The sequence below is a fragment of the Oncorhynchus mykiss genome, chromosome 3, assembly GCF_057628025.1.
Source record: "Oncorhynchus mykiss isolate SJ-2025 chromosome 3, ASM5762802v1, whole genome shotgun sequence".
In the NCBI taxonomy this organism is placed as follows: Eukaryota; Metazoa; Chordata; class Actinopteri; order Salmoniformes; family Salmonidae; genus Oncorhynchus; species Oncorhynchus mykiss.
The window spans coordinates 25404856-25424708 of NC_143024.1; the positions used below are offsets into that span (position 1 = coordinate 25404856).

A 19853-nucleotide genomic window follows, 5' to 3' on the forward strand; every position below is an offset into this window, starting at 1 on the left:
ATCCCCCAGTGTCATACTTCCGCATCTGAGACAACCCATAAACCGGTCTTCTCACAAAAACTTCTGTAGAGTCTGAACGTTTGTCCTAAAAAAAAAAACTATTATGATCACTCATTGGAAAGGGGATACTCTCACAAACACCACAGGTGTCGAGACTCGTCAGAAGTTGGTAAGGTCGACGTGCACAGTTTGTTTGGTAGCGTTGTAACAGTTTGGGCAACAAACTAATAGGACCCCACATGAAAAGTATTTTTTGCTTAAGTTTTCATGTACTAAATACATTTAACATTCACTAGGTTTCCATCGCATTCTTTACTTGTGTGGCATATTTTCTTTTGTCTACATTTGGACATTTTACCAAGACATTAGCTATTTCCATCAGGCCTGTCATGAGTAAATTACTGCGCCAGGTAATTCATACACAAAATGGTTGGAAACCTGGTTAGTAGTAACAACAATCAACTCAAATCTTTCATCTATGAATGGGGCTTTATTAAAACAAGGAGCACCACACACTACATGCTATTTCCTATACATTTCTGTTTTGATGGAAGTGCTCAAATATATATATATACACACATACACACAAAAGTATGGACATCCCTTCAAATTAGTGGATTTGGCTACTTCAGCCACACCGTTGCTGACAGGTGTATACAATTGAGCATACAGCCATGCAATCTCCATAGAGTAGACAAACATTGGCAGTAGAATGGCCTTACAGAAGAGCTCAGTGACTTTCAACATAGCACCGTCATAGGATGCCACATTTTGAACAAGTCAGTTCGTAAAATGTCTGCCGTTAGAGCTGCCCTGGTCAATTGTAAGTGCATTTATTGTGAAGTGGAAACATCGAACTCACAGAACGGAACCGGAGTGCGGAGGGAAGAAGAAAAAAGAAGAAGCCTGTCCTCAGTTGCAACACTCACGACTGAGCTTCCAGATGCAGTTTGGAACATCAACACAATAACTGTTAGTCGGGAGCGTCATGAAATGGGCTTCCATGGCCGAGCAGCCGGACACAAGCCTAAGATCACCATGCGCAATGCCGAGCATCGGCTGGAGTGGTGTAAAGCTCGTCGACATTGGAGCAATGGAAATGTATTCTCTGGTGTGATGAATCACGCTTCACCATCTAGCAGTCCGACAGACGAATCTTGGTTTGGTGGATGCCAGGAGAACGCTACCTGCCCCAATGCATAGTGGCAACTAAAGTTTGGTGGAGGAAGAATAATGGTCTGAGGCTGTTTTTTTATGTTTCGGGCTAGGCTCCTTAGTTCCAAAGAAGGACAATCAACGCTACAGCACACAATGACATTCTAGACGATTCTGGGCTTTCAACTTTGCGTCAACAGTTTGGTAAGGCCCTTGCCTGTTTCAGTATGACAATGCCCCCGTGCACAAAGCAAGGTCCATACAGAAATGGTTTGTCGACATCGGTGTAGAAGAACTTGACTGGACTTCAGAGCCCTGACCTCAACCCCATTGAACACCTTTGGGATGAATGGGAACGCCGACTGCGAGCCAGGCCTAATCACCCAACATCAGTGCCCGACCTCACTAATGCTCGTGGCTGAATGGAAGCAAGTCCCCTCAGCAATGTTCCAACATCTACACAAAAGCCTTCCCAGAAGGGTGGATTCTGTTATAGCAGCAAAGGGGGGGGGGGGGGTGACCAACTTCATATTAATGCCCATGATTTGGGAATGAGGAGTTCGATGAGCAGGTGTGCACATACTTTGTAGTGTATATTCACTTAATTGTTTTCTCCACAATGCACTGACAGCTACCACACTAAGATATAACCATCAACGTTTTTGCACAACCTAAAATAGCAATTGAACAATAAGTGGTACATTTTAATAATGGTTGAAGAGTTAAAGGGATACTTCAGGATTTTGGCAATAAAGCCCTTAAAATCTACTTCCCAGAGTCAGATGAACTTGTCGATACCATTATGTCTCTGCGTGCAGTTTGAAGGATGTTGCTAACTAGCATTAGCACATTGAAGAAGTCTACGGTAACTACCTCAACTTCCTTCATAGTGGGGAAGTTGATAAAGGATTTCATTACCAAAATCCCAAAGTATCCCTTTAAGAACAAGCTAAAAACATCATTGCATTTTACAGCACAATACAACAGTTTACAACTATGACCATTAAAATAGGTTCAAGTGAGCAAGAAAAGTCTATTGATAAGACAGTGAAAATAGAATCAAAGTAGTATAGTACAATAGTGATTATATATGGTTACACAAGACAAAATTAATCCCTCAAATCAATAACAGATCTTGCAAAAACATTTTGCTAAAATCATTGTTTATATGTTCTGTTGGATTATGATTTTCAGAGTATTCATTCTCATTGTGTAACCTGCTCTGTGTCTCCAGACAAAATGCAATGGACCTTTCTGCGGTGGTCTTTCAGTGATCGTAGGCTGGGATAGAGGCGCTGGCAGATGAGGCAGCGAAATGAGTTGGTCTGGTCGTGTGTTTGCAGGTGTTTCTGGAGTCCCTCCACAGTTCCAAACCAGCGCACGCACACAGGGCAACGCATGGGCTTGAAGGCAGGCTTGCACATTCCATTTAGCTGGTGAAACTTGAGGCTGAGGCCATTGGGGAAGTCCATGCTGCAGCGGGAACAGTGGTTTGCCTTCGCTGAAATAGCTCCTCTGTCACCTTTACACCGATTCCAGGAGAGGTGCTTTAGCAGCGCGCCGCGACTGCAAAAGGTGTTGCTGCATCGTATGCACACACAGCGCGGCTGTGGCTTCCTAGGCTTCCGCAGAGGTTGTTGATTTGGCTGAGGGCGCTGTGCTGGCAGAGTGTGTTGCGGAGCCGCATGTCGCTGCTTTGGCAGGGGCTGCCGACATTGACGCGGCTGCTGTGGAAACCTAAGCAGTAGAGGTGGAGAGCTCTGCTGTTGCATTCCCCCATACATCTGGTGCTGAGGCTGCATGTGCACTTGTAGGTGGACTTCATAGTCTGCCCAGGAACTCAGTGTCTCACCGCATGTGGGGCAGGTATAGGCCTCCTGCGCATGCTTTTGCAAATGCTCTAGGAGGAGCCGTGGGGAAGTGAAGCCTGCCCCACACTCACACGTCACTCTCCTGGGAAGAACATTGGGCAATGACATAATACCCCAATTTGCCCCATTATCCTCCAGATTTTTACTACTTTGTGCCACGAGACGTTGCGGTGCCTGGGCTGCTGATAAGCCCTGTTGTAAAAGTCCATTATCATTCTTGGCCACGGTTCTACTTAACTGGCACTTCTTCCTATGAATCAGCATGTTATCTTTGCGGTTAAAGCTCCTCCCACAGACATAGCAATCGAATTGGAATTGACCCTTGTTGACTTTCTGTGCTACCGCCCGGAAGGTAGATTGTGGCAAAAATGATCTATTTCCACACAGTCTTTGATGCTTTTTTAATGTGCACCCTCGACTGTACGTTTTCTGACATCTATAGCAGGGAAAACGTCTAGCACCATCTTTTATGAAATAAGGCACGCCATCCTTTGTGGATTTGACATGACCCTGAGAAATAGGTTCTTGTAGCATTAAATCATCGTCGTCTTCTGCATCTACTGCCTCAATCAGCACGTCAATCTCAGAATCATCTAAAGGCATTGTCCATTCTCCATCTTTACCTTCTTGTTTAAAACTACTTGCTGCGTTGTCCCCTTCACCATCTCCTTGCTGTAGTGTTGCAGATCCTGAATCAATTTCTTCTGGTGTTACATGCGTGGAAACTTTGGGATAGAAGGATGAGAAGTTTTTAGGTGAACCAGACCAGAGCAAATCAGGAAACTGAGGATGTGGCCTTGATTCTGCAGAAATCACCTCCTCCTTTATCTGACGAGTGCTGACAGTGCCCACACCGATGATTTTGGAGATTAGAGGCCTCTGGTTGACGCCTGTGACAGGCTCCCTTGCTTTAATGTTTAACCCAAATGCAGTATTTTTGTACAGGGCAGAGTTGGAGGCATGCTGAAGAGGATGGGGTGGCCCCTGACACTTGTGCACATTGAGATTATACCTACGGGCATAGTTGTGCTTGCACACTTGACAAAAGTAAGGCGTCCTAGCTTTAACACTTTGGAAGATTCTTTGTGGTTGTTGCTTCTTTTGCTTCTGGAATGATGCAGTCTTTTTGATAGAGTGGCATTTACTCCCCACTGAGGTAAGGTCGTGGGGAGCCAGGGGACAGATGTGGTTGTCTGGAAGGGGTGGTTTTCCAATCATCAGTTGTTTACAGTGACGACAACACTTCACTATCTCCTTCCTGTGTAAGGCATGATGCACTGTCAAGCTGTCCAAGTCCTGAAAAACACTTCGGCAGCGGCCACATTGATATCTCCCCTGTGTGGCCCTATTTCTAGAATCAATAAGCTTTTGGCGGGTCTCAAGAACTACTACAGGGCAGAAGGTCTGAGTCAAAGATATGATGCCAGATGGACGGGCTATTGTCTTTGCACCAGAGTTTGTAAGCAGGTGTCTTAACTGGCCAATAGAGGGCCCTGGTGTGGATGCTGCTGTTTGTTTGGATTGCGACATCACCTCCACTGGTATAAGCTCTCTTTTGGGGAACACAAGTCTCTTGTGTCTTAATGGGTAGTGTTGAGCAGGTTGATAACGTTTCATGTAGGCATTTGCTATCATCTTCATTATTGTCTCATTTTTAGGTGCGCCGGCATCTTCTGAAGATGCACCGCTTGTAACAGGACAGTCTGCATCCTCAGGAGTCTCATCCTGGACAGATTGTGGTGAGGGTTCCTGTGCAGTAGAGATGTTCTCAGGTTGGTCAAGCCCATCAGGCTGTAATTCCTGCTCACTAGCACCTGGAGGGAGGTTGTTCAGCTCTGGAGGTCTGGTTAGGGCAATAAACCCCTTATTTGTATAGACTTCAGGAACAGTGGATGTGCTATTAAGCTGTGAGAGAATTGAACTAGGAATAACAGGAGATAGGGGTGAGGGATGAGAGGGGGGAATGAGGCCCAAAATGGTTTGGCTAAGGGTTGGCTGAGGGGAGACTGGTTGGGCAGGTTCAACCAGACTACATTCGTCTTGGCTCAAATATTTGGCATCAGTCGTCTGGGTCTGCTGCTGGGGGGTTGAGACATGAGATCTTTTATGCTCCAGCATTTCATTAAAGTTCTGAAACTCATCCCCACAATCACAGATAAAAAGAGAGAGAGCCGGGGTCTCAGGTACTGCTTTGCAGCAGTGCTGGTCTTGGAGCTCCTTGTTTGAAAGCACTTCACCACAGTGAGTGCAAAGGCTCTGCTTCTCAGATTGTGGTGGTTGCTTGTCATATTGAACAGCATGAGAAGCTTGGTGCACCAACAAGGATGCCAATCCAGTAAAGGTGGCTGAACAAGCCACACAGCGATACATTTTAGGGGATGAGGTACTTCCCTGAAGGCCAAGCATTGTGGTACAAGACAGTCACAGTACAAAGGGGGGCTCAGGTGTCCTCAACTGACTGATCTTGGGTTGTCAGTTTCCTGAAAAATAAAGAAAACACATTTGTCAGGAATATATGATAAAAGTATCCCCTCAAACGATGTAACATGTGAATCTCCAAACAAAATAACGTTTACAGATAACGTATATACACTTCATTTCTGAAACGATTTACCAAATGACCTAGCCTACATTCTTATTTGTAATTCCATATGCTCAGGCACCTCCACAATTTCAGCAATGATGATATAATATACTGTAGGTACACACCATAACACTTCAGCTACACTGATGTCGTGAGGATACCTGGGCCACCTATTGAGATGAGCCTTCTGTTCAGTAAATCAGGTAATACATGAGGTGAAAATGAGACTGAGTACAACTTTAATTTCAAGTTAATAGATGTGATTCATGTATAAATACTGGATCAGTGGCGTAGGACGCACCCCTGCGAGGCTCCCCTGCAAAAATGTTTAGAATTACAGGAGAATGGCTTCAAAAACAACAAAATTCTCTGCCTCAAGGCAAAATGTGTAGAATAGCATGAGAAGCTAAAACAAATTCTCTGTGTAACGGATGTGAAATGGCTAGCTAGTTAGCGGTGGTGCGCGCTAATAGCGTTTCAATCGGTGACGTCACTTGCTCTGAGACCTTGAAGTAGTGGTTCCCCTTGCTGTGATTGTGGTGGTTGCTTGTCATATTGAACAGCATGAGAAGCTTGGTGCACCAACAAGGATGCCAATCCAGTAAAGGTGGCTGAACATGCCACACAGCGATACATTTTAGGGGATGAGGTACTTCCCTGAAGGCCAAGCATTGTGGTACAAGACAGTCACAGACGGTACAGTCTGCCCGGTATTATTCCCGGAATAATTCCGGGAATTTTGCTTAAATTCATCCCAAAAAATGTGTTAATAACAGTGAACCTTTTTGTGGGATACACAAGGCAATTCTAGGTCTTGTGGCATATTTTGGTTAAACTATCCCCAATTCAATTGCAAACCTCTGCATGCATAGTGCATTCTTCCATCACATGTACAGCTGATTCTCAAGATCTTGCACGCTAATGAGATGCTATTGAGCCCACACTACTATACTTTCTGAGCCAAGGACTACAAGCTTTCTGGTAAGTTTTGATTACAATACCAGTTGGGGCGAAAATATTTTATATGGCATAAAAATAATAATAATGTACGCTCGTAAATAGTGGCCTACAGAAAAGTGTGTTTAAATCATTTCTAACTTGTTACAATTTCTGCTAGTTAGTTTTTGCTACCATGTGGGTTTTAGCTTGCTTGAGCCTGCTAACTTGTTTCCATACACGTTTCATTTTAAAACATTTATCTTACAAAGGAGTTGTTTAATCTAACTGCTAAACTATTTATCTATACATGGATTTTTTTTTTTTTACTCATTTCTTTCTAATCTTTACAGGAAAATGCCTTGGGCACAATCTGATATGTGGATACATTTCACTGCAGCTAATGTAGAAGGAAAAACTGTGTACATTTGCAAAAACTGTGCCAAATCATGCGTGAAGAATGCAAAAAAAGACAAAGAATCATCTGGCCAAGTGCATAACGTTCCCTCAGAGCTCTGACAAAAGACCCTCTACTTCTATTTGGGGTCAAAATGATGACGGATAGCAACAGCTTATGGATATCAGAAGTATTTTTTGACTCAATGGAGGAACGCAGTCAGAGAAATGCTGATGAATGTCTTGCTCGAGCTGTGTATGCAACTGGTTCACCTCTGATGCTCACAGGTAATGTGTATTGGAAGAGATTTCTGAATGTTCTTCGCCCAGCATACACCCCTCCAACCAGACATGCTTTATCTACTCATTTGCTTGATGCCAAGTTCAAGTGAAGGTCAAGAAAATTAAAGGAATAATTAACTACATCTACACCCCTCAACCAGTATTCTACAACAGCACAGACACAAGGGACAACAGACACACCAGTCTCTACATTGCAGATGAGTTGAAGGCAGTCATCAACGACCTTGGACCACAGAAGGTATTTGCACTGGTGACAGACAATGCTGCAAACATGAAGGCAGCTTGGACTAAAGTGGAGGTGTCCTACCCTCACATCACACCCATTTGCTGTGCTGCTCCTGCACTGAATCCACTCCTCAAGGGCATCATTGCACTGAAAACCATGGATGCACTCTACAAGAGAGACAAGGAAATGGTTAGGTATGTGAAGGGTCAAGTTATTGCATCAATCTACCTCACGAAGCAAAGTGAGAAAAATAAGAGCACCACATTGACACTGCCCAGCAACACCTGTTGGGGTGGTGTTGTCATCATGTTTGACAGTCTCCTGGAGGGGAGGGAGTCTCTCCAACAAATGGCCAACAAATGGCCATATCAGTCTGCCGATATGGACAGCCCCATCAAGAGCAGCCTGAAACCTATAGCTGTAGCCATTGCACAGATTGAGGGAAACAATGCCATCCTTTCTGATGTTCAGACTGCTTGCAGATGTAAGAGAAGAAATCCGTACTGCCCTGCCCACTTCACTGTTGCTCCAAGCAGAGGAAACTGCAGTTCTGAAATACGTCAAAAAGGGTGAAGACTTCTGCCTGAAGCCCATACACGCTGTAGCGTACATGTTGGACCCAAGTATGCTGGCAAGAGTATCCTGTCTGGTGCAGAGATCAACAAGGCCTATGGTGTCATCACTACTGTGTCTCGCCACGTTGGCCTGGATGAGGGCAAGGTTCTTGGTAGTCTGGCACAGGACATTTCTAAGTAAGGGCTTTGGGATGGATATCCAATATGGCAGTCGTGCCAACATATCTCATCAGCCACCTGGTGGAAGGGACTTTGTGGATCTGAGGCACTTTCCCCTGTTGCCTCGATCATGCTCCAAATCCCAACATCAGCCACCTCAGAGCGCAACTGGTCTTGTTTGGAAACAGACACAAAAGCAGGCAACAGGCTGACCAATACAAGGGTTGAAAAATTGGTGGCCATCCAGGCAAATTTTAGGCTTTTAGGGCCTGACAACGAGCCATCCTCAACAAGGTTGGAAAGTGACAGTGAAGATGAGGCCTGAGTCTGATATTCAAGAGGTGGACATTGAGGTCGTCCAGGGAGAAGACATGGAAGCCTGAGAGGAAGACAACCAAAGCTTTAGTTTCTAGACTATCATTTTACCAAGTATGCCAAGTATGTTGAAAACTTTTTTGGGAGATGCGATGGATCATTGGGGATCATTCAATATTCCCTTTCTTTTGTTGTTCAGTGAAATCATCCCATGTGATTAGTCAACTCATTTTATTAAAGTTCAGTTCGTCACTAAATTGTTGTTTTTTTCTATTTGAAGGATTTAATCATTTGCAATTATGTCTACCTATGATAAGATAAAATATAAACATTTCTGTCTCCATATGCTATGGTAAATATATCCAATGCAAAAAACATTATTTAAATAGCAATAATATTAACTTGCATATTTCCGTTTATTCCCATATATTCCGGTTAATTCCCACTGAAAGTTTCCACCTCTGAATATACCCCAAAATGTGCAACCCTGCATACTGACCAGACATGGCACCCATTGAGCACGTTTGGGATGCTCTGGACCGACAGCATGTTCCAGTTGCCACCAAAATCCAGCATTTCGCACAGCCATTGAAGAGGAGAGGGACAGACTTCCACAATCAACAGCTTGATCAACTCCATGCCAAGGAGATGTCTCGCTGCATAAGGCAAATGGTCACACCAGATACTGACTGGTTTTCTTATCCACGGCCTACTTTTTTTAAAAAAGGTATCTGTGACTAACCGATGCACATCTATATTCCCAGTCTTGTGAAATCCATAGATTTGGGCGGTAGGGCCTAATGAATTTATTTAAATTGACTGATCCTGATATGAACGGCGACTCAGTAAAATCTTTTTAATTGTTGCATGTTGCATTTATATTTTTATTCAGTGTACACCTAACTCTTCTTACAGTTCCACTGGATGATGTAAATAAATGTTTTTTTTTTGTAACTATCGTGGCATCGTGACTCGTGTCATGTGATATAGGTGGCTTATTGATAACGGTTTCCTATATACTATTGGCTGTGATTGCAACTCTCCAATGTGAATAGTTGGCAATGATGTTAAGTTTCCAAGTGCTACTGAAAAGTCTTAAGTGAAATGTACTAATTGCACGTGATACACATCATTACTCTACTGTAATCTATCAATCCATTCCAAATCTTTATACAATACATGGCACAGAGGGCGGCATATGTTGACCTTGCCTAGGGCAGCAACAGAACTGCTAGAACTAGGCTTGACTAACACAATTTGCCTCTAATTTATCTGCATTAGCAGCAAAACTTAACCTGCTTAAATTCAACAGCTGCTGTTGCAAAGTCAAAACTGTCCAACTCTTTGGAGCAACTTGCGATGCTCATCAGCCTCGTTACTTTGTCTTCAAGAAGGCGCGATCTTGAGGTAGTCTTTGTTCATATCCTTTGCTAGTTAGTGAGTTATTAGCCCAGTTATAGATCATTTGCAGTCAGCAAAAGGGGATTGACTGCATCCTACAAGAGCACAACATGTGTGCATGTCTAGCCATCTTAGAAAAGTGATTTGGTAAAGAGCTTTTTTTGTTTTCAAAAGGGAGAGTGTCGTACTTTCAGACATGCTAAGTAGCCAATAGGCAGAGGGTAGCATGTCTGATTCGCATTAAAAAAATGTTATGGAATAATGATGCATTTTATTTTGTAAAGTAGTTTCTTACGTCAAACAGTTTCAGTCACCTCTTTGTCTGATGGACAAGTGGATAAACAAGTTAATGTTACGCCCTGCATGTTTTAAATTATTTTATTTTTTTTAAAACAAAGGTCTCATGGAATGCAGGCCTACATTGAACACCACACATTGGCTGCTACTGTTGGCTGAATGATAGAACAGCTATTTCCATCTAAAATGTTAAGAGATGCATTTTCTCCATTATTTTTGATGGTAGGCTACATTATCAAATAGCCACAGAAGCCTACCTGACCACTTAACTTTAATTTAAAGGGGGTACAGCCTCAGTGTTCACAATAAACACGCTCCGGACGTTGCACATTATTTTCACAACGTTCACGTTTGCGCTCTGCAGACCTGAAATTTGCTCAGTGACAAAAAACATTTGAGGTAACATTGCTTATGAGGACCTCGCGTTTTTTTTGCGTGAGTAAAAATAGAAACACAAACCCGACACCATTTGCCAAGCAGCTTGAGGATATATTAGCCTATAAAGTATATTTGCCTTTGAAGTTTGAGCACATCGACTGGTATTTACATCAATTAATAAAAAGCATTATTAATACCCTCTTAACACCTGATATCCACCTAGCACGTTGGGGGCGATAAAACAACATTTGCAGATGCGCGAGGCAATTTCATGAATATTCACGAGTATCGACAGTGCGTGACATCACTCTGAGCCCTAACCAAAACCGAAAACATGGCAGACAATGTCTTGCCTTGGATCTGAAACCAACAGTAACCACCAATTTCAATGAATGTTAACATAAAATGTAAATATGAATCCACGCCCAACAACGAGGAGGGCTAGCAATGGTGTTTATTCATATCATCTGTTTTGTCTAAAACTGCTCAGTTAGCTAGCGAAGTGCTAATTTGCAATGCCAGTTAGCTAGACTCTGGAGCTAATGGGGACGGGCTTCAGGAGCCAGCGGGTTAGATTCGTTTCCACCAGTGTTGGCTGGTGGGAGGAGCTATAGCAGGACATGCCCATTGTATTGGCTGGAATGGAATCAATCGAACGGAGTCAAACTTGGTTTCCATCCCGGAGTCGCCTCTTCACTGTTGACGTTGAGACTGGTGTTTTGTGGGTACTATTTAATGAAGCTGCCAGTTGAGGACTTGTGAGGTGTCTGTTTCTCAAACTAGACACTAATGTACTTGTCCTCTTGCTCAGTTGTGCACCGGGGCCTCCCACTCCTCTTTCTATTCTGGTTAGAGCCAGTTTGCACTGGTCTGTGAACGGAGTTGTACAAGATCTTCAGTTTCTTGGCAATTTCTCGCATGGAATAGCCATAATTTCTCAGAACAAGAGTAGACTGATGAGTTTCAGAGGAAAGTTCTTTGTTTCTGGCCATTTTCAGCCTGTAATCGAACCCACAAATGCGGATGCTCCAGATACTCAACTAGTCTAAATAAAGCCAGTTTTATTGCTGCTTTAATCAGCACCACAGCTTTCAGCTGTGCTAACATAATTGCAAAAGGGTTTTCTAATGATGAATTAGCCTTTTACAATGATAAACTTGGTTTAGCTAACACAACGTGCCATTGGAACACAGGAGTGATGGTTGCTGATAATGGGCCTATGCAGATATTCCATTAAAAATCTGCTGATTCAAGCTACAATAGTCATTAACAATGTCTACACTCTATTTCTGATCATTTGATATTTTAATGGACAAAAATTATATTTTCTTTCAAAAACAAGAACATTTCTAAGTGACCCCGAACTTTTGAACGTTAGTGTAAATGGACAAAAATAAAATATAAATTGTCGGCCAAATTGCTTAAACGGAACCCAAACCGGCTGCGCGCGTGCGCCACCGTGCATACATTTACTTCCGTCGCCGACAGACATGGCCGCCTCGCTTCGCGTTCCTAGGAAACTATGCATTTTTTTTTTTTTTTTTACATTGGTACCTACGGTAATCTCAGGTTTCATTACATACAGTCGGGAAGAACTACTGAATATAAGAGCAACGTCAACTCACCATCAGTACGACCAGGAATATGACTTTCCCGAAGCGGATCCTGTGTTCTGCCTTCCACCCAGGACAACGGAATGGATCCCAGCCTGCGACCCTAAACAAAGACGCCGTAAAAGAGGGAAACGTAGCGGTCTTCTGGTCAGGCTCCCGAGACAGGCACATCGCGCACCACTCCCTAGCATACTACTCACCAATGTCCAGTCTCTTGACAACAAGGTTGATGAAATCCGAGCAAGGGTAGCATTCCAGAGAGACATCAGAGACTAACGTTCTTTGCTTCACGGAAACATGGCTCACTCGAGAGACGCTAACGGAATTGGTGCAGCCAGCTGGTTTCTTCACGCATCGCGCCAATCTTTCTGGTAAGAAGAGGGGCGGGGACGTATGCCTTATGATTAACGAGACGTGGTGTGACCACAACAACATACAGGAACAGGAAGTCCTTCTGTTCACCTGACTTAGAATTCCTCACAATCAACTGTCGTCCGTATTATCTACCAAGGGAATTCTCTTCGATTATAATCACAGTATATATTCCCCCCCAACCAGACACGATGGCCCTGAACAAACTTTATTTGACTCTTTGCAAACTGGAAACCACATATCCTGAGGCTGCATTCATTGTAGCTAGGGATATTAACAAGGCTAATCTGAAAACAAGACTCCCCAAATTGTATCAGCATATCGATTGCACAACCAGTGCTGGTAAAACCTTGGATCATTGCTATTCTAACTTCTGCGACGCATATAAGGCCCTCCCCCGCCCTCCTTTCAGAAAAGCTGACCACGACTCCATTTTGTTGCTTCCTGCCTACAGACAGAAACTAAAACAAGAAGCTCCCGCGCTCAGGTCTGTTCAACGCTGGTCCGACCAATCTGATTCCACGCTTCAAGACTGCTTCCATCACGCGGACTGGGATATGTTCCGCATTGCGTCCAACAACATTGACGAATACGCTGATTCAGTGAGCGAGTTCATTAGAACGTGCATTGATGATGTCGTTCCCATAGCAACGATTAAAACATTCCCAAACCAGAAACCGTGGATTGATGGCAGCATTCGCGTGAAACAAAGCGCGAACCACTGCTTTTAACCAGGGAAAGGTGACCGGAAACATGACTGAATACAAACAGTGTAGGTATTCCCTCCGCAAGGCAATCAAACAAGTTAAGCGTCAGTATAGAGACAAAGTAGAGTTACAATTCAACGGCTCAGACACGAGGTATGTGGCAGGGTCTACAGTCAATCACGGATTACAAAAAGAAAACCAGCCTCGTCACGGACCAGGATGTCTTGCTCCCCAGGCAGACTAAATAACATTTTTGCCTGCTTTGAGGACAATACAGTGCCACTGACACGGCCCGCAACCAAAACCTGTGGACTCTCCTTCACTGCAGCCAACGTGAGGAAAACATTTAAACGTGTTTACCCTCGGAAGGCTGCAGGCCCAGACGGCATCCCCAGCCGCGTCCTCAGAGCATGCGCAGACCAGTTGGCTGGTGTGTTTACGGTCATATTCAATCAATCCTTATCCCAGTCTGCTGTTCCCACATGCTTCAAGAGGGCCACCATTGTCCCTGTTCCCAAGAAAGCTAACTGAGCTAAATGACTACCGCCCCGTAGCACTCACTTCTGTCATCATGAAGTGCTTTGAGAGACTAGTCAAGGACCATATCACCTCCACCCTACCTGACACGCTAGACCCACTCCAATTTGCTTACCGCCCAAATAGGTCCACAGACGATGCAATCTTAACCACACTGCCCTAACCCATCTCTGGACAAGAGGAATACCTATGTGAGAATGCTGTTCATCGACTACAGCTCAGCATTTAACACCATAGTACCCTCCAAACTCGTCATCAAGCTCGAGACCCTGGGTCTCGACCCCGCCCTGAGCAACTGGGTACTGGACTTCCTGACGGGCCGCCTCCGGGTGGTGAGGGTAGGTAACAACATCTCCACCCCTTGATCCTCAACACTGGGGCCCCACAAGGGTGCGTTCTGAGCCCTCTCCTGTACTCCCTGTTCACCCATGACTACGTGGCCATGCACGCCTCCAATTCAATAATCAAGTGTGAGGACGACACTACAGTGGTAGGCTTGATTACCAACAACGACGAGACGGCCTACAGGGAGGAGGTGAGGGCCCTCGGAGTGTGGTGTCAGGAAAATAACCTCACACTCAACAAAACAAAAGGAGATGATTGCGGACTTCAGGAAACAGCAGAGGGAGCACCCCCCTATCCACATCAATGGGACAGTAGTGGAGAGGGTAGTAAGTTTGAAGTTCCTCGGCGTACACATCACGGACAAACTGAATTGGTCCACCCACACAGACAGCGTCGTGAAGAAGGCGCAGCAGCGCCTCTCTTCAACCTCAGGAGGCTGAAGAAATTCGGCTTGTCACTAAAAGCACTCACAAACTTCTACAGATGCACAATCGAGAGCATCCTGTCGGGCCGCCGGATCAGAGGGGTGGAGATGTTGTTACCTACCCTCACCACCCGGTACGGCAACTGCTCCGCCCTCAACCGTAAGGCTCTCCAGAGGGTAGTGAGGTCTGCACAACGCATCACCGGGGGCAAACTACCTGCCCTCCAGGACACCTACACCACCCGATGTCACAGGAAGGCCATAGAGATCATCAAGGACAACAACCACCCGAGCCACTGCCTGTTCACCCCGCTATCATCCAGAAGGCGAGGTCAGTACAGGTGCATCAAAGCAGGGACTGAGAGACAGCTTCTATCTCAAGGCCATCAGACTGTTAAACAGCCACCACTGACATTTAGTGACTGCTGCCAACACACTGACTCAACTCCAGCCACTTTAATAATGGGAATTGATGGAAAATATATCACTCGCCAATTTAAACAATGCTACTTAATATAATGTTTACATACCCTACATTACTCATCTCATATGTATATACTGTACTCAATACCATCTACTGCATCTTGCCTATGCCATTCTGTACCATTCTGTACCATCACCTTCATATATCTTTATCCCTTTACACTTGTGTGTATAAGTTGTAGTTTTGGAATTGTTAGGTTAGATTACTCGTTGGTTATTACTGCATTGTCGGAACTAGAAGCACAAGCATTTCGCTACACTCGCATTAACATCTGCTAACCATGTGTACGTGACAAATACATTTGATTTGATTTATTTTGTCCCCCTACACCAAACCGGATCACAACACGTTGTTTAAAAAAATCTAAACAAACTCTGAACCAATGACATTCATTTGGGGACAGGTCGAAAAGCATTAAACATGTATGGCATTTTAGCTAGTTAGCTTGCACGTGGTAGCTAATTTGTCCTATTTAGTTAGCTTGCACTTGCTAGCTCATTTGTCCTGGGATATAAACATTGAGTTGTTATTTTACCTGAAAAGCACAAGGTCCTCTACTCCGACAATTACTCCACACATAAAATGAAACACTTCTAGTCATCTCTCCTCCTTCCAGGCTTTTTCATCTTTGAACTTATATGGTGATTGCATCCAAACTTTCATAGTATTACCACAACCGGCAAAACAGTTCGTCTTTCAATCACCCATGTGGGTATAACCAATGAGACGGCACGTGGGTACCTGCTTCTATAAACCAACGAGGAGATGGGAGAGGCAGGACTTTCAGCACGATCTGCGTCAGAAATAGAAAGGAGTTCTATTTTAGCCCTTGACATCGCAGACGCTTGGAGCAATAATTGAATAACATGGATTTCTACATTTATTTTGTGAAGCACGCGACGTGTCCGGTCTGGTCAGCATGTTAGGAAGTATATGCTACATGGAGCGATTGTGTAGGGCTAAATCATTATTTTAGGATATTTATGCATAAGTCAAGAAAAACGCTGGGCCCCGATAAAGAAATAAACCACATGCATCGGATTTACTGCACGTGTTCCTTGCATCACACAATCTTGTAAAATGTATTGACTATCTTAAAATGATCAACTTTGCACCTGACAAGAGCGTGCTAAAATAAGAAAAAAAGCATGCATGATTGCAATCACATTTGTTGTTGTAGCAAAACAGCGCTCCACGCCATATTGGTGGGGTATCTATAGTTTTATAATGATCCATGACATGTCTTATGAACGTTTGCTAATTAGATAAGCGTTTGGAAAAGTACATGTACCTAACAATCAAACTAAGCTTTTGGTCGTGCAATTCAATTCGACGATGGCAGACGTAACGTTAGCCAGCTAATGTTAGCTATACAATCGACCATTGCATTAGCTAACTAGTTCCAAAAATGAGCGACCAAACGAATGCTTTTAAACTACAGCTAGCTAACAAAAACGTCTATGTGCCGTGTGTAGTTGATAACAAAATTACCTAGCAAAAAAAAAATACATTGATGATGTCCAAGAAAGCGTTAGTGAACAAAAGCCAGCTAGCTTGCCAACTAGCTAGCCTGGCTAACAACACACTATAATGTGATTAGTTAATGTTACTCCGACATCGTTCAATACAATAATTCCAGATAATTGTGAAAGTTCAGCTTATGCATAACAGGTCAAATTAACATATTGGGAAAATAGTAACGTTAGACAGCACAATTTAGGTATGTCATTCTGAAATGTCCTCGTCGTTCAATGACAACGATAATATATTTAGTAAACTTACCATCAGTAATTTTGTTTATTACAGTATTTTGTGTCATCCAGGGCTACTTTCGTTCAATAGCGATTCATTTGAATATTTTAGACGTATTATTTGTAGCCACGATGCTGTTCGGATCGTGCATTCGGTTGATGTGTGCTGCTGCACAGCTGTAGCAAAGGGGGGTGCGTTCCAGGTGGTCTCCATCACCAGTCGCGCGCACATGTTACTTGTCGTCTTTGTGGCTCATTGACTCGTCAAATCTGAGCTTCTGCGCAGCATGGCTGTTAACAACGGACTGGAACGTAACCAATCACTCTGGGGGAGTTTTTTTCTAAATCTTCACAACGAACTGGGCAGCAGACTGCTGTAATCTTAGAACATTCTGCCAACTATAGACTCGGAGTCAGAGGGATAAACCCAAACTCATAATGGGATACTGATGATAACTGTAAATAATTATTCAGACCAAAAACGTCGTTTAATGTACGTTTCTATATTATAACTTTGTTCTATAGCCTACTTTTTGTACTTCAATTTGATGGCGACTCAAATCAATAATGCACCGATAAATGTAATCCATGCACATTATACCGTTGAAACTGATGCGCTTTATATTTATTATTGAGATGTGTTTTAACTGCCATTTAAAATAGACAAGATATGAAGGATATTGTTCTCTGCTCAATGTAGGTCTGAATGGTTATGGCTAAAGATTGCCAATGCAATGGAAGCTGTATCCCACCTGTTAAGCAGATGGGGTCTACTTTTCTGGTCTTTATTTGATTATGATTTCTCTCCCGTCAGAATACATGTATACAATACAGGAATACAGTACCAGTCAAAAGTTTGGACACACCTACTCATTCAAGGTTTTTTCTTTCTTTATTACTATTTTCTACATTGCAGAATAATAGTGAAGACATCACAAGTATGAAATAACACATATTGAATCATGTAGTAACCAAAAATGTGTTAAACAAATCAAAATATATTTTATATTTGAGATTCTTCAAAGTAGCCATCCTATGCCTTGATGACCGCTTTGCACACTCTTAGCATTCTCTCAACCAGCTTCATGAGGTAGTCACCTGGAATGCATTTGAATTATCAGGTATGCCTTGTTAAAAGTTAATTTGTGGAATTTATTTCATTATTAATGCATTTGCGCCAAACAGTTGTGGTGTGACAAGGTAGGATTGGTATACAGAAGATAGCCCTATTTAGTAAAATACCAAGTCCATATTATGGCCAGAACAGCTCAAATAAGCAAAGAGAAACGACAGTCCATCATTACTTTAAGACATGAAGGTCGGTCAATCCAGAAAAGTTTCTTCAAGTGCAGTCACAAAAACCATCAAGCGCTATGATGAAACTGGCTCTCATGAGGACCACCATAGGAAAGGAAGACCCAGAGTTACCTCTGCTCCAGAGGATAAGTTCATTAGAGTTAACTACACCTCAGTAATTGCAGACCAAATAAATACTTCACAGAGTTCAAGTAACAGACACATCTCAACATGAACTGTTAAGAGGAGACTGCGTGAATAAGGCCTTCATGGTCGAATTGCTGCAAAGAAACAACTACTAAAGGACACCAATAATAAGAGACTTGCTTGAGCCAAGAAACACAAGCAATGGACTTTAGACCGGTGTAAGTCTGTCCTTCGGTCTGGTGAGTCCTTTTTTGAGATTTTTGGTTCCAACCACTGTTTTATTTGATCTATTAAACCTTTATTTAACCAGGAAGGGCTCATTGAGATTTAAAATCTATTTTTCAAGAGCGTCCTGACACAGATGGCAGCACCAAGTCATTACAAAAATTACAAACATGAAAAACTACAAGTGATCTAGTAAAAACCATAGAATTCACAAGAGTATAACAACATCAAAAACAGCAAATTAAAAGCATTGACAGGTCAGGGAATCACTCTCAAGATCATTCATCAGTGATTTAAAAATACCAATCGGGACAAGTTCTTCCAGTTTAAAAGTATTTTCTAAGGCGTTCCAAGACGATGGTGCAGAGTACATAAAAGCCCTTTTACTAAATTCAGTTCAGACATTTGGAACAGTTAACAGGATAAAGTCCAGTGAACGAAAAGAGTACCCACCACATTTCTGAACAATAAAAATGCCCAAATAAAAAGGTAGTAAACCCAAAATGGCTTTGTAAATAAAAGTATACCAGTGCCTGAGCCTACGAGTGACTAGAGAAGGCCAGCCAACCCTGGTATACAAAGTGCAGTGGTGCGTAAGGGTTTTGCAGTTTAAAATAAATCTCAAAGTGCCATGGTAAAAAGTGTCAATTGATCTCAAACACTGAGCAGAAGCATTCATATATAAAATATCCCCATAGTCTAGTAAAGGCATAAATGTAGCTGATTACTAGCCTCCTTCTTGCTTCAAAAGAAAAACAGGCCTTATTCCTAAAATAAAATCCCAATTTCATCTTAAATTTTTTGTAAATTGTTGAATATGCAATTTAAAAGAGAGGCCGTCATCAATTAAAATGTCAAGATATTTATGAGGTGACAACCTCAATCTCCTTGCCCTGACAGGTAGTAAGTAATAGGTGAAAAGTTCAGAGGTCTATTTCTTGCTTTAGAAAACACCATTAGTTTAGTTTGTCAGTATTGAGGATAAGCTTCAATTGACACAAGGTATGTTGAACAGTATAAAAAAGCAGTTTGCAAGTTCTGGAAAGCTTTTGTGAAAACTCCTCTGTGTCTTTGTGAGACACAGAGCATGTGAACAGATGATCTCCTCGTGTGGTTCCCACCATGAAGCATGGAGGAAGTGTGATGGTGCTTTGCTGGTGACTGTCAGGGATTTATTTAGAATTCAAGGCACACTTAATCAGCATGGCTGCCACAGCATTCTGCAGCGGTACACCATCCCATCTGGTTTGCACTTAGTGGGACTATCATTTGTTTTTCCAACAGGACAATGACCCAAAACACACCTCCAGGCTGTGTAAGGGCTATTTGACCAAGAAGGAGAGGGATGGATTTGTT

The 19853-nt window shown here is 43.0% G+C and overlaps 1 protein-coding gene across 4 annotated transcripts; it reads right to left on the reverse strand.

Moving 5' to 3' along the window:
- Nucleotides 1-470: 470 nt before the first annotated feature.
- Nucleotides 471-17121, reverse strand: LOC110510454 (uncharacterized). Of its 4 annotated transcripts, XM_090226260.1 has the most exons (4): nt 16861-17013; nt 12410-12577; nt 12222-12312; nt 471-5506 (listed from the first exon to the last, which is right to left on the reverse strand). In XM_090226260.1, the coding sequence occupies exon 4, from the start codon at nt 5430-5432 to the stop codon at nt 2361-2363; it is 3072 nt and encodes a 1023-aa protein (XP_090082386.1). In that variant the 5' UTR covers nt 5433-5506; nt 12222-12312; nt 12410-12577; nt 16861-17013; the 3' UTR covers nt 471-2360. The 4 variants fall into 4 exon arrangements, with proteins under 4 accessions (XP_090082386.1, XP_021447506.3, XP_090082387.1 ...); XM_021591831.3 differs by lacking the exons at nt 12222-12312; nt 12410-12577 and adding an exon at nt 15820-15871 and having other exon boundaries at nt 16861-17025; XM_090226261.1 differs by lacking the exons at nt 12222-12312; nt 12410-12577 and adding an exon at nt 15614-15871.
- Between the last annotated feature and the right edge of the window lie 2732 nt (nt 17122-19853).

Coding starts and splice junctions, on each gene's coding strand:
- LOC110510454 (XM_021591824.3), bottom strand. CDS start 5,432: ATGCTTGGCCTTCAGGGAAGTACCTCATCCCCTAAAATGTATCGCTGT.